At 41.9% G+C, this 15,763-nt stretch overlaps 1 protein-coding gene across 2 annotated transcripts in view; it reads left to right on the forward strand.

Moving 5' to 3' along the window:
• The window catches only part of NETO1 (neuropilin and tolloid like 1), a 79,976-nt gene that overhangs the window by 51,283 nt on the left and 12,930 nt on the right, over positions 1–15,763 (forward strand). For both annotated transcript variants that reach the window (XM_066353207.1, XM_066353208.1), the window contains exons 5-7: positions 1,056–1,097; positions 1,214–1,341; positions 9,336–9,564. In XM_066353207.1, coding sequence (XP_066209304.1) covers positions 1,056–1,097; positions 1,214–1,341; positions 9,336–9,564 — 399 coding nt within the window. The remainder of the gene's footprint in view (positions 1–1,055; positions 1,098–1,213; positions 1,342–9,335; positions 9,565–15,763) is intronic.

Raw genomic sequence — 15,763 nt, forward strand, 5'->3', positions numbered from 1 at the left:
AAGGACGTGTATTGTTTCAAAAGCGAAAAGGTCCCCAGAGGAGTGCAGCTCGGGGGATCGGTTACCGTCCTCACCCCGGTGGCACAGTTGAGGACCCACAGGTCTCCAGGTCTCCCTGCGACTCACACACAAGAGCTCACCTGTCAACATCACAGGGCTGCTGCACGTGGTCCCAAGGGGCCAAGTACGGACAGGATGCCCCATGAACCTGGGAAACGGAACCTGCTCTGTCTCCCTCATTGTGGAGGAGAACTTTCTCGGCAGCCCCCTAAGGGGCTGAGCTGTGTATCCTGTGGGCTGCATGCCTGTCTCAAAATCTATTCCAGGAAATGGGAGGGAGACCACCACTGTTTGGCCTCTAACAGCTAGGACTTCTTTGAGGCGCCTGAGAATTCAAGCTTCCCTGCCACCGATGTGCAGAGACGCAGGACCTGAACCCAAGGTCGACTGGGAGGCAGCCTGGGACATGGGGTGCTGGGGGACACGATGGGTCCCGAGGACCTCAGAAGCCAACGTGGTGTGAAAAGTTAGGGGAGCAATTGGATGAAAGAAGACTGTGCAGTCTGTCAGGGGCGGGGAGGAGCCTTAGGCTTTCCAAGTGAACTTCGTGCTTCCAAGATTTCAGTTGAAAATTGTGTTTCCACAGTTTACAGAATCTTTTAAACCAGATGAAAGAGTTGCACCTAGAATAGATGTGAATTGACCCAAACCATGAATTGTCTATATATATATCTTACAAAAAACATCTATTGTCCAATTATAGAGTGAGAGATGAGTAAGATTCATATCTGATGATTAGAGGAGAGAATGGCACGGGGAAGTCTAAAAAAATGGCTTATTTTGTACTGATAAAAAACTCTGTGGTGTAAGCCCTGTTATGTAAATGAACATTTTCAGTCTTACTCTTAACATGTACTTTCTATTTAAGCATTTAATGTCTCCTAATGTGGATTTTTTTTAGACAGATTTCTGAATCATTTAATGATCTATTCCTCAACATCATTGTAAGTAATACATGCAGAATAAGATTAATTGTCTTTTTCTCAATTTTTAAGATCCTGACTTTAAGGACCTTGGAGTTTTGAAACCATTACCAGGTTAGTAAGATAGATATTTAATCACATTCAATGGCCTTTGCTTTCGCTATGCAATCTTCGTTTGGTATATTATTCAAGCCACATCTTTTGTGTTTGTTTGGCATTTTGTTGTTTAGTGTGTGAGTTTGAGACGGGCGGTCCGGAAGGCCTTGTGGAGTCTATACAGATTGTAAAGGAAGGCAAAGCTTCTGCTAGCGAGGCTGTTGATTGCAAGTGGTACATCCGCGCACCTCCGCGATCCAAGGTCAGTCTAAAGGCCCACCCCAGGCCCGACGGTCGGCTCAGGAGTGTCTGCGGCATGCTCGGGCTCTCTCGGCAAACCAGGTGTGCCCAGTGCATTTTCCAAGTACCGCTAGAAGCTGTCATTGTATTCGGGTTTTGAAATGCAACTTGTCTTCTTCCCTTGTCCCATGTATTTGGAGATGTTGCCAAAGATGACGTGATAACCTGAACTGGAGACCAAGCCATAGCTCCACTCATCCGAAAAAAATGGATTGAGAGGTGAACCGTGAGTTAGGGTTCTAAATATAATGACAGGAATGCTTTTAAACCTGAAATCCTATCAAGGAAAAGAATTGTCCAGGGCCCCCTAATCTACATATCTCTGGAATGTAAAAGGAACCTGGGCAGAGACCAGGGTTCTGTTCTGGAACATGGTTTTCTCTGCGAAGCAAGGACAGAGGGGCTAACACTGTATGCAGAAGACTGTCCCCTGTCCCCTCTGCAGCCTCCAGGAAGCCCTGGCAGTAATCCTGATGCCAGAGACCAGTTTATGATGGTCAACAGATGAAGGGAATGGTACTGATAGATACAGCAGAATTCAGTGGCTGCTACTTGGGACGAGGGGCAGGAAGGGCTACCTGTGAGCCGCTCAGCATGTAAGGAAGAATTTCTCTCTTTCTTCCCTTGCTCTTCCCATATTCTCCCCTCTAGGGTCTGCCCATCATTTCAAAGTGTGGCATGCTTTTATCAAACTTCCCATAGGAAGATTCAGAGACCACGGTCCACCTTCCAGCTTTGTCATTGCAAGCCACTTGCATCTGCACAAATCTTTGGAAAACTTAGGGCCTGGCTGGTTGGCTCAGTGGCTAGAGTGTTGGCCTGGTATATGGATGTTCCAGATTCGATTCCTGGCCAGGGCACACATGAGAAAAGACCATCTGCTTCTTTCCCCCTGCCTTCCTCTCCCCTTTCTCTCCCTCTTCCCCTCTCACAATCATGGCTCGATTGGTCTGTCAGCCTCAGGCACTAAAAATAGGTCAGTAGATTCAAGCATCAGCCCTAGATGGGGTAGCTGGGTGGATTCTGGTTGGAGTGCATGAGGAAGTTTTTCTCCCCTCCACTCACTTAAAAAAAAAGAAAGAAAAAAGAAAAAGTTAATTGTATAGCAAAGAAAGGCAGCGATTCCTCAAAAAAAAAAAAAAAGAACATATACACAAAGGCTATTGGTGCCATAAAACTCAACTCACCTCATCGATCATAAGGGAGATGCATTGCTCTTTCTTACACTCTTTTACATAATATATGGTTTCAAGTGCAAGTGCTATTCATTTTTCTTAAACTGTATGAATGAAAGAGTTTTTAAAGTTTTTTTTTTTCAACTGGACACATAGGAGTCCCACCTGTTGTCACAGCCAGCCTCTCTGTCACTGTCACTATTACGGGGAGGGTTTTTCTGGGAGGGTTAACACACACTGTTTCCTTTTGGCTGGGAAATTGGCTGTCTTTTGTACGATCTCTGAACAATAACACCCAGCATACCTGTCTGTTACAGAATTTGGCATTCTGTGACCCGGAGGGAAGCCACCTGTAGAGCCAGAGAAAGATGGCTCAATTTGTGACAGGTATTCTCTGTTAAATGAAAGGTTAGAGGACAGGAAGTCACTTTGAATAACTGGAGAAAAACGAGAATTGAAGATGCTGCCTAGGTGGGCTTTCTATTTTTACAGAGTTCCTAGAAGCTTAGGAGTATAGACGAGCAAGGCACAGGGTGAACTTGAACGGGCTCTGGTGACTATTTCAGAGATAACTGGCAACGGAGCCATATTGCTCACTTGGGCCCTATTAAAATTCACATCCAGGGTGCATTGCTTCTCAGCCTTTTGACAACTAGAAAATATAATACCTGATAGCTGATTTGTTGGAGAATGGGAATACGGATGGTCACCTTTAATTAAAATAGAATGGGATTAATCCAGTTTCTTAGATTTTGGAGTACCAGAGTCAGGGAGAACTTTGGAAATCCCTCACTCATCAGCTCATTCTGATGAGGTAAATAAGCTTGAGTCAGGATGATGATGTCTTATAGACATTAATGAGGGGATGTGAGAAAACACCTCCATAAGCAAGTCTTCGGTGTTCACACAGCTTGTAGAGCAGGGCAGATGGGAGGGCGTCATGCTGCCTGGTTCTGGATCTGATCCAGAAACAAAGGGTGGGTGATCAAGTCCTGGTATTGACTTGAATGTTAATTCCATGAAGCTTGGGCTCCTTTGTCAGTGCCAAGCATAACTGCTGTTCAGTGAGAATTCATGGAACCAGCACATTAAATGAACTGATAGAGATCTAGAGAGATGGACATGGTGGCGACCTTCACACAGGTGAAGGACTGTCACATGACCGAGGAGGAAGGTAGGGACAGGCTGCCCGTGCTGAGTACTGCAGGTTATGTGAACGCTCGAGATGGGAGAAAGAGAGTTCTTCATTCCATCTAGACAAGGTTTTTGGTTTCTGTTTGAATAATGGAGCTGCCCAAAGATCCAGAGATTCCAGAGGAAGGATTCAAGTAGAGTTTGGCAGGGATTTCATATTATAATTAAAGGGTCAAGTACATTTTTTGGCACAGATGATATGAAACTCCATTCAAGACCGAAACTTGACGAGCCTGTCACGAATGACTGCCCAAGTGTCCAGTAACTGAGAAATGGGGCGGAAGCAAGACCTTTCTCTCCTGTCGCCTGGTCCAGGGCAGTGCCAAAAACACACACTATTCGGGAAATCGTCCAATTTGTTAAGTCAAGAAAAAGAGATGAGTCGAAAACATAAAAATGAACTAATGGAGATAATTTAATGACTTTACATCTTGGAAGGAAAAAAAACAACAACTCTAGCTTTTAGTCATTACCCATCATTTAAAACTTCAAATTAATTTTGAATCTGTTGTTACTTATTTCAAAAATGTTCTGAATAAAGTTAGGCTACAATAAACAGACAACTTGACAAACATTACAAGTCAATATTTCATAGTGAAGTTGTGTTAAAGTTAATTATATGATTAACTTAATTGCTGTAGGCAGGATAACCCCAAGATTTTCAGCCCAGTCCCTAGGATTGCGAATAAGGTAAACTCTCACACACTTGATTATGTTAAATTCCTGGCAAAAGGGATTTTGCTGATGCAATTAAGGTTCCCAATCAGTTCACCCTGAGTTAATTAAAAGAGAGTTTATCCAGGTGAGCATAATCTAATCACATGAGATTTTAAATTTAATCAGTTTCCTCTGGCTGTGAGCAGAGGGGAGGCAGAGAGTCTGAAGACATAAGATCGTTTTCTAGGGGCTGCGTCTTTCTTGGTGGTCAGTGGTCATCCAGAAAACAGGAGCTGCAAGGACCTGCGTTTCTGCCTCACCAATAGCCCTTAACAGCCGACAGAATCCAGCCTACATGTGTTTCTAATCTACAGAGATGATAAATTGCTATCGTTTCAAGCTGTGGTAATTTGTCACAGAGCCAGGAGAAAACCAATGCTTTAGAAAGGGTAGTAACTGTAATGGATTACAATAATAATTTCCAAGGTTCTAAAGATTGAGTTTTCCCTTATTATCGCCAAAAAGGAGAAATAAACATTGGGGAAACAAAATGAAAAATGTAACTGGCTGCCTAACTACCTGTGAAAAGCTTACAGCTTCATCTCTGTTTTGAGAGGCTATCCCAGTTCCTCACTATCAGATTTTGGAATGCCGTTCCATGAACATTTAAAATATTTGCTATTTGTCTAAGCTGATCATAAAAAACACTGTTTTCCTATTGTTCTATCAGGATTTGTGGGAGGGTGTGTGTGTGTTTTTCCCAACATTCCAGAAAAGGGGATGATGTCCTAGTTCCTTCTGGATTTTGCTTCCCTCCAAATTCATGGGGTTCCCTGGCTCACATGATAAGGCCTAACATGACCTGTCACAAATTAAACAGCATCTGCCCAAGTCCTGGGCATTTTTTTAGAATGTAACTTTAGCTATCGAAGTGCAAAGTTTGGACACCACGGACAGTGTTTCTCAGACAGTGTATTTAATTTGCATTTATCATGGAGAAAACTGTTCTGCTGAGTCTTACATAACTGTCCCAAACAATGTCTGTTTTCTATACATCCCTGTGATGGGAAGGGTGAGACTTGGTTGAAGAGACAGTATTAAATGTTTGTCAATATGTTACTTGTGAATTTTTAGCTAGAGTTACTTGCTCTAAGTATTCAAAAGAGGTCCACTCTTCTTACTTGGATGATTGGAAAGACAGAGAATCCTAGAAATTGCTTGGAGCTTTCGAATCTTCCCAAATCCTGCTTAATAATTTATGATATCGGCTCAAACTTTGTGACTGATTAGAAAGAAGAAGGCATCAAAATGATTCACAGAAAAGAGAGGGTAATCTGACTGTTCAGCTGGAGCTAGATCAATGGCGTTGATCACTTTCTCCTTCCTTCCACAGAGAGACAGAAGAGCCTTTCTGTAATTTTCCTCCCTTACATGGAAACACTGTCACGTGGCCTCCTTCCCCTTGCTGCTATCAGGGCACAAACTCGAAGCTGCTGAGATAGTATTTTTAAATCATCTCTCGGGAGGGCTCTTTAGTGAGGTCTGCTAGAGCAAGCGTGGGAAAGCTCAGGCCCTTGCCTGGCCAATGACATTTGGTGTAAGAGCCCTGCACCCAGTAGAGCTAGGTGCCCATGGACATGCTTTCTTTTCTTGAATGATAAAACAGGAAGTTTTAAAAAAATTAATGGAATACTTCTGAAGTGAATAATAAAATCTAGTGACTGTCCTCGTTCCTCTGGAATAATACTTCTCTGGAAACAGTATTCTGTCCAGTACAGCAGACCCTGACATGTCAGAGGGGCATCATAGACCTCTGTCACCACACTTCATGTGAGAAGGCACATTGCTCACTTTTCGGGAAAACACGGGCGCTCCGTAGAGCTGTCAGATGAGAAACCAGGGACCGGATATGCAAATTGCCTTTCCAACAGGAGCAATATTCTCCTCTAAAAACCACTCTGTCTTTTGAGAAAATTGAAGACAGCCATTTATATCAGAGGGACACATTTATTTTCCTATGAATCTCATTTACATCCTGATCATCAGCAAGTTTCCTCGTCCCTTTAGGAAACTGGAGATGGCTGTGCTTATTGATTAATGTTGTGGTAGCTGGTTTATTTTAAGATGATAACTTTCTTTATGGACTATACGTCTCTGAGAATTTTAAAAAATATATTTATGTGAGGCTGTGCAGTGTGATACTAAGGAGCAACTGTCAGGACCATCTGAGCTCAGCACCGATCTGAAGGGCTTGAGTCATACTGAGAAAGTCACCTACGTTTTCTAAATGTCGTGCTTTTCATTTTGAGATGGTTGTAACAAGTGTTTCTTATAATCCTGCAACATTTCTTTTTTCTTTCTGGCTTTTATGTTATAGTTTAGAGTTTTATAAATACCTTGCTTTGAGAATGATCACAGAACAATAATAAACATATAACTTATTCTATATAATTATTATTGTGTTAGCATTTTAAAACACTGGCATAGAGGTGCCCAGTAAATAGGTGATGGGTGTAGAACAAATGGAGTCAATAAAGAGAACACAGTTTCCAATCAGCCATTGAACCAGACCTTGAGCCTTTAGGAAGAGGTTGGTCAACAGAGAACAGAACACACCTATTACTTCATGTAGACATCATGTCCGTGAGAATAATTGTGTGATGTTCAACGATAGGAGGAAGGAAAATTTGCCAGTGTATGGTTTTTAAGCTTTTCCCATTATAACCATAGGGAAGCCAGTCAGAGGTGTTAGTATGACAGCTAGGTTTGTTTTTTAGAAGTGTCACTCTGACTGGGGCAGGCGCAGGGGAAGAAGGGGAAGAAGAGCAGGATGTTTGGGAAACTGGACCCATCGTGGAGGGCAGCAGAGGTGGGAAAGCAGTCTTCTGAGGGTGGGTGGACGAGAATTAGTGCCCATTCAACGGGAACCCTGAGAGCAGAAGGGAAATTTTTAAAAGCTGAAGTAAGAAAACCTTTAATGCAGGGTCAGGTGCACTGGGTCTGGGAAACAGTTGTCTGCAGAAATTCTTCGCTCAGGAAATAAACAAGAATGAAGGGAGACAGAGTGAGGAAGGACTTGACTTTTTAATTGAGTGATGTCTTCAGTTTATGGGGAATACAGTAATGGGAGGGCACATCAGAGAAAATGGCCCATAGTCATTTGTGTTTTAAAAAAGATGTAGGCCCTGGCTGACTGGCTCAGTGGTAGAGCGTCGGCCTGGCATGTGGAAGTTTGGGTTTTGATTCCCGGCCAGGGCACACAGGAGAAGCGCCCATCTGCTTCTCCACCCCTCCCCCTCTCCTTCCTCTCTGTCTCTCTCTTCCCCTCCCGCAGCCGAGGCTCCATTGGAGAAAAGTTGGCTCAGGCACTGAGGATGGCTCCATGGCCTCCACCTCAGGCGCTAGAATGGCCCCCGTTGCAATGAAACAACGCTCCAGATGGGCAGAGCATTGCCCCCTGGTCGGGAGCATGCAGGATCTGTCTGTCTGCCTTCCCACTTCGCACTTCGGAAAAATAAAAAAGATGTAAAACATTTAGGAAACATCTGTATGAAAGATGTGTTCTTGAATCCAGAATGTGTCTGGACATCCTCCTCCTGGTTGCCTGAGTTTTCACTTCTCACAGTGGGATGCCCATCTCTGTGTCATGATTTAATGGGCGCATGGTTTTGTCCCTGGCTCTTGATTTTGTGTTTGCCATGGGATCCTCAGTGCCTGGCACGGTGCCTGAGACACACAGGATGAGGCCAGGGAGTTGATCCTGCTGACTTAATGGATAAATGGACAAATGACTCCTTTTTAAATTCATCGCTGGTTGAATTAATTGCTTGCAATTTTTAATGCACGTTGGAACAGTCAGATCTTAACCGTGGACCATAAAATGTCTGTGGGCAGCAGTGTGACCATGTGGAAGGGTTATGGACTCTAAGGAGTCAGAGGGACCTCATGTCAGTTTCAGAATGTGGCACCCGAGGTTTTTTAAAATTTGAATATGACAATTAAACTTCATACAGTTGTTGGGAGTCTTTAAAAATAACCTGTGAAGTAGGTTGCACAATGGTTTTTCCCCATTAAATGTTCATTTAATTTTTATTTCACAAGGATTTAGCTAAATGGCTTGATTTTCTATTACGTTGAAAATAGTTGTGGGCTAGCTGTCTTTTTATTTTTAATACCGTCTACGTCAAAAGTAAAGCAGTATAGCTATGTGAAATCATTTCAGCAAAGCACAGGCAGAGGTGACCTTTTGTTACCCTTCTGTTTTCCTTTGGTACTGATGCAAATTATGTATGCCCATCCATTTTGGGGAGTAAGTGGAAGCCATAGGACTTGAACAGGAAGGCATCAGGAATACTTATAACACATTTGCCCTGATCAAAATAGTAAAACAGTATATAAGGATGAAAATGAATAACTGGTTCCAGCTAAGTGACGAGGAGAAATGGGATCATTTGGGTGAAAAAAATGCTCAGCCATGGAAAACGGTACATGTACCTAATGAAGGAAGACCAGCCATTGAAAAAGATATAAACCTTACGGCGGGGGGGGGGGGGAGGAGAGAGGGGGAGAGAGGAGGGGCACAAAGAAAACCAGGTCGAAGATGATGGAAGACTATATGACTTTGGATGATGGGTATGCAACATAATCAAATGTCAAAATGACCTAGAGATGTTTTCTCTGAATCTATGTACCCTGATTGAGTAATGTCACCTCATTAAAATAAAAAATAAAAAAGATAAATGCAGTTTGAACTTACTCCGACGTCCTTCCTCTGGCAGGAAAAAAAGGGGGTTAAAATATTAAAATGGATTGCAATCAAGACGGTTGTTGTGAACCCAGGAAAGGGGAAAGGGAGGGGTCTGATACTTACTGAACCATGTTCCTTGTGTTTGATTTGGGGAAGTGATTGTGTGTCTTCGTGGTGTTACAGATCTATTTGCGATTCCTGGACTACGAGATGCAGAATTCCAACGAGTGCAAGAGAAACTTCGTGGCCGTGTACGACGGAGGCAGCGCGGTGGAGGACCTGAAGGCCAAGTTCTGCAGCACAGTGGCCAACGACGTGATGCTGCGGACAGGCCTGGGCGTGGTTCGCCTGTGGGCCGACGAGGGCAGTCGGAACAGCCGGTTCCAGATGCTCTTCACATCCTTCCAAGAACGTAAGCTTCTGGGCTGGCTGTCCTTCCCAGGGCCGTGGGGCTGACACAGGTCTCCTAGCTCTTAACGGAGTTTTCCCTGTGCAGTTCGGGCACAGCAGGTGGGGCTGAGGGGGTGCCTCACTAAGTTATTGACATTGCAGAGAGTTCTTCTCCTTCGTGGTGACCCAGGGACAGGGGAGAGTGACCTACGGCATTCTGACTGCTTGTCTCTGCTTCGGTGACCTACCCCTTGTGTGAGACAATGCCCACTGCTCAGCTGGGAAGTGTTGGGGGCTCTGTCTTTTGTTGGGCTGGTGCAAAGCTTCCAGAACTGATCCGGCAGCTTCTGATGACGTTTGAGTGTAAATCTTCAAAAACCACACACCCATATTTGGTAGGTTGTCTTTAGAAAGTTTTTCTGGCCGCCCGGTTTGTTTCAAATAGGTCTGTGATGACAGCATCTCTATTAAAGTAGGGAGAGCGAGAGTGAGAGAGAGAGAGAGAGAGAGAGAGAGAGAGAGAGAGAGAGAGAGAATGGCTTGGGAAGGGAGTAAATAGGAAAAGTTTAGGAAATGTTTAAAGTGACACCGGGGCAATACCCAGATGTAGGCACAAAACACAGTGATTTTAAAAAATTATGTTCTAACAAATGAGTCACACTAATGGATATATATTTGGAATGTTCTTTAGAAACCCTGAATAAAAGAAAATGATAATCCTAAGAATTTTACCTTTAACAAATTGGCACCTTGTCATTTGAAGCTATACATTTTAAAATATACCTGAAATTTCAAGGATTTCTCAATGATAGAAACAGCAGCCAGTATTTTTTTTCCAATTCCTAAGTGCTAAATTTGTCAGACAGTCCCTTCATACAGTGGACAAATACTCGGGGCCTTAGATTCTCCTCTCAGTTCCCCATTGGGGACATCTGGGACACCAGAAGCACTGACTGTCACTTCGCCTTTCTGAATTTTGATACCATCACAGACTATGTTGAATGTCTGACCCAGCATTAGTGCAGACTTAAATAGCACATTCCTATTTATGTCTTTATTTCAGTAGTTGATCAAAATGTTGGAAGTGGTCCATTTTCATTTAAGCAAGGTATTTGTCAAAAAAAATTTTTTTTTGTCATTCTCTTGACTAGAATATGAAGAAGTTTGGCCTATACAGTAGTATGTTTGATGTTGTCTCTGCCGATTGCTCTGCCATATCCTACAGACTGTGCCTTGGATAAGGGCTTAGTCTGGGGTGATAATATATTGAAAACTCGTATCTAATTTCAATGGTAGATTTAGAAGAGCTAGCAAATCCTTTAGAGGATACCAAGTTTTTAAGAATATCACAAAAGTCTGCAATTTTTTTTCCCAATACTATATACCATAAAATATAGTAGAGACCAATTAAAATATATATGCTTACATTTCAACTATCAAGTAAAAAGCAATAGTTCAGAATAACCCAGATTCCTAGGACTTCCTAAGGTTTATTTCATTAAACTCAATATAAGTCATTTTTTTTCATAATTGAAAAAAATTATCTCATGTAGGATTTGCGTATATTAGGAAAGCACAACAAACAGTGCAAAGAAGATGGACTCATGAGAAGCCATGCTGGTCAAACTGTGAGGTGCACTGCCTGCTCTTGTCTGGGTATATTAATGAGTACAAGCGTAATTAATTGAAGAGGCTGATCAGGATGCAGCACCATCTCGGACTTTGAGCAAAGACCGAAGGAGAAGAAATATCTTAGAGATATTTTTGTTGTTGTTCAAAATGTAATAACTATCTTAGACTTGTGTTGGGCGATATGCAGTAATACCTGAAAGGTAAGATTAATGTTGAGTACAACTCATGAAACAAATGCCTCACTCATAGGAGCTGTGATATTCCAAAACTGAATGTTTTCCCATACAGAATATAAACTCTGAATACAGGGGTGATTCAGTGCGAAAATGAATTATCATCTGGTGTGAATGGTGTAGGGAAATGTCTCTATTGGCTAAAGGAAAAGACTGGCCAACCTCTCAGGTCCCTTCCAACTCTAGGATTGATGAAGACGTAGGAGACTTTACATTTTTTCTTATATAAGAAATGGTGAATGATGTCCTACTGTGCCTATCAATAGAAATATTTCTATTTCAGGTAAAAGTTACCATGCAAATAATTAAATTATCCCCAGAAGTCACTTAAGTGGGTGGACTTTTCAATGACTAATTCAGAAGAAACAGGAAGAAAGCACCCTACTTTTTATGTTCCTATACAGTAAATAGACGATTCCTCACATTTGAATGATGAGCATTTCAATGGCATTCTTTGTGATTGTCTCATAAGCCTCTGTTGAAACAGATGTACCCTGTGTCTCATTGTCTATGTGGTTTTGTTTTGATGTTTATGCAATGGAGATGGACACATATATGGGCACCCCAAAACAAACTTCAGCATTTTTAACTACTAAACTTGACTTATGCTCTTTAATAAAGATAAATTATTTCACATTTAAATGTATTCTGAAGTGAACAGTAAAGTTGATTAAACATTGTAACCACACAACCTTTGCTTAACCACCAGAAACATTGAAAGATGAGTCTCTTTAACTAAAAGGTTCTTTCAAGAGGTTAAAGTTATGCCTTACAGAGCCTCTCTCAAACTAGAAGGCCTCCAGGAAGATTAGAGGTAATGACTCTTAGCTATCTCAGCAGGAGCCAAGAAGAGAAAAAATTATCTCAAACAGATTTATGGGTGTAACTTTTGTCTAAGAGAGCAAACATAATGAATTTCAAGCAAAGTCCACAGGGTTCTTGAGAAAATTACTTTCAGCAGAAACACTGTCAGCTTGGACTGACAGGAACAGAGAGTACCAAGTACAAAGGGGTTGTCAGAAGCCCAAAATCGTAATGGTTTGAAACAATCTGCTAAAACTACTGCTGTAAATGTGCATTACCTTTCATGAGAAAGAATGGATGTTTCAGAGAGCAGAAGCAAGCGCCTAGAGGGCAAAGTTCACTCCTACAGAATAGTAAGACCTCCAACCTGAAACAGAAGAAAATTCCAACATTTCTCTCTGCTGGATTTCAAAATTGTTATGGACCAGTGCCTCATGTTTACTCCTAACCCTCCTTCTCTGTGAGCCAGTATGATTGTGCCACGGAGCCTGTCTCTTTGGACCAGTGCCTCATGTTTACTCCTAGTCCTCCTTCTCTGTGAGCCAGTATGATTGTGCCTCTTTTCTTATGCCCGTCCCCCCACTGTGTGTTGGGAGTGCTGGGGCGCGTAGCCTGTCTCTGTGGTTTCATGAGTCCACACGTGGAGAGGACTGCACTCCAGGACTGAAGGTCAGGACTGAGGCTCCTCTCAGGAGCCTCGTTTGCACCATATACAGATGATTGAGATAGGAAGAGTTGGGACTTGGAGCTGGCAAGATGAAGATGAGATTTTGGACCTTGAGTTGATGTAGTAATGAGGTGATAATCTTGTGAGCCTTGGGAAAAAGGGTGAATGGTGAATGCACTTTGCACCTGCAGGGGAAATGAAGTATTGGGAAGTAGCAGGTGGACTGTGAAAGAGAGAATTTTGTGATGACCCCAATATTTTACTCCCAGTGTACGAGCCTTATATGTATCTCTTCTCTTGAGTGAAAAAAAAATCTGTGAGTACCATGGGGTATTATTCCATGATCATGTTATATTACATGACAAAAGGGCTATTGTATAAGCAATTAAGACCGCTAAATGCTTGACTTTGAGTTAATTAAAAAAGGAGTCTTTCCTGGTTGGTCTAATTATACACAAAAAATATTGATAATAAATCTTATGCCCTTTTAAAAGGTCAGGATGGAAGAAGTCTTAATTTTAAGCTACAGCAAATAGTCCTTCTGGCCTTAAGGAATCATGTCATTAAGAAGGTGATTTGGGAGAGAATGGTGGGTGGCCTTTAGGAGCTGAAAACGGCCCCCAGTTGACAGCCACACAAAAAGCAGGAACCGCAGTCCTACAACCCAAAGGACTAAATTCTTCCAATAACTTGAATGAGCTTGAAGATGCCTTCCTGCTCCACATAAGAACCCTATCCAGGGTTCTTTGCTGCTAATGCTTCCTTGATTTTAGCCTTTTGAGATGCTAAGGAAAGAATGCACCCAACCCAGACTTCTGACCTATATAACTGTGAGATAATAAATGGGTGTTGTTTTAAGCCAGTACGTTTGTAATAAGTTGTTAATCAGCAGCAGAAAACTAAAACATTCATATAATGTGATGGATAATCCGATTGTCAACTTATATATGTTACTTAATAGATTCCTTAAATATATTAATTAATATATTACTATTTGTTAATGTAGTTTTATCCCTAAATTTGGTGGTTCAGGTGATGTGGAAAAATATAACATAGGCAATATAAGAAAAATAATCACTCTGACATCAGCTTGATACTAAAAGTTGAGTATCCATTACTATTTAATGAACTAGTCATTTGTAAGTTTTCATTTTGACTCTATTTTTATTCCTCCATCCATTTGTTTGTTCCTTCAGTAATCATGCAAGCACCCAGGCACTGATGGTAGCAGATGAATAAGTTGTTTGTTCCCCTTAAGGTGCTAGCACACTCATTCAAATTAAGCTGAAGGGTATGACTCACTTCAGAAAATACTCAGTTATATCTGGTATTCTGTTCTACACTCCCCCAAGCCCCACACACATTTCCTCATTTACCTACTCCAATTTGTACTCTGGGAAGCCTCACTCTCTTCTGGTAGAGTTTTCTTCTCCATAGATTTAAATATCAACAATACACAAAATATGCTGGAAAAATTGTGGACTGTGTCACATTATTGCATGTCTTTCTGAAGTAGACAGATAACAGTGTGGAGAAAAGGAAAATATCACTACACACAAATATACAAACTTTAAAGTATGCATTAATACATAAACAGGTAAAATAGAGAGGGAAAAACCTAACTGAAGAACAATTGGCTCCTGACCAGGCAGTGGCGCAGTGGATAGAGTGTTGGACTGGGATGCAGAGGACCCAGGTTCAAAACCCTGAGGTCACCAGCTTGAGCACGGGCTCATCTGGTTTGAGCAAGGCTCACCAGTGTGAGCCCACGGTCACTGGGACTGAGCAAGGGGTCACTCTGTCTGCTGTAGCTCCCCGGTCAAGGCACATATGAGAAAGCAATCACTGAGTAACTAAGGTGACGCAACAAAGAATTGATGCTTCTCATCTCTCTCTCTTCCTGTCTGTCTGTCCCTATCCCTCTCTCTGTCTCTCTCTGTCACACACAACAAAAGAACAATTGGTGACATAAATGACAGACAGTGGGTAAATAGTCTTATGGTTTAAAGAATCAAGTTCATATAAGATAATAAGAAAAAGTTATATGAGCATACCAATAGAAAATAAGGCAAAGAAAGTGAAAAAAATTAATTCATGGAAAAGCATTCAATGGCTGCTAGTAGAGGAAACAGATGCCTCTACATATTAGTAAATAAAGGTATGTGAATTCAAATAGGAACGAGACATCATTCTCTTCTTGCAACCTGTTTTCAAAACTAGCAACAATGCTTTACTTGCTTTTGGAGCTGATGTAATGAAGACCTATGTATGCTGGTAGGAAAGCAAAAGTTCTCTGAGGGTCAGTTTAGCGCTATATATCACACAGCTTGCCACCATGGGTTTGATATTTCTCTTTTACTTTTGCTTGTTTGTTTTTATCGAACTGATAAACTCTCCATCTGAAATTGTTAAAAAAAAAAAAACTTTGTCAACTTGAAAACCAAAGGGGTGCTATAGACAAGAAAGAAGGCTGCCTGACCAGGCAGTGGCACAGTGGATAGAGCATCGGACTGGGATGCAGAGGACCCAGGTTCGAGACCCCGAGGTCGCGAGCTTGAGCGTGGGCTCATCTGGTTTGAGCAAAGCTCACCAGGTTGGACCCAAGGTCACTGGCTTGAGCAAGGGGTTACTCAGTCTGTTGAAGGCCCACAGTCAAGGCACATATGAGAAAGCAATCAATGAACAACTAAGGTGTCACAATGAAAAACTAATGATTGATGCTTCTCATCTCTCTCCATTCCTGTCTGTCTGTCCCTATCTGACCCTCTCTCTGTCACTGTAAAACAAAAAAAAAAAAAGAAAAAAAAAAAAAAAAGAAATAAGGCAGCTCATTCCTTGTGATTTTTGGTGCGATTCCTGGGTATAAGACACATTGATATCTTTTA

This window comes from Saccopteryx leptura, chromosome 11 (assembly GCF_036850995.1).
Source record: "Saccopteryx leptura isolate mSacLep1 chromosome 11, mSacLep1_pri_phased_curated, whole genome shotgun sequence".
NCBI classification, from domain to species: Eukaryota; Metazoa; Chordata; class Mammalia; order Chiroptera; family Emballonuridae; genus Saccopteryx; species Saccopteryx leptura.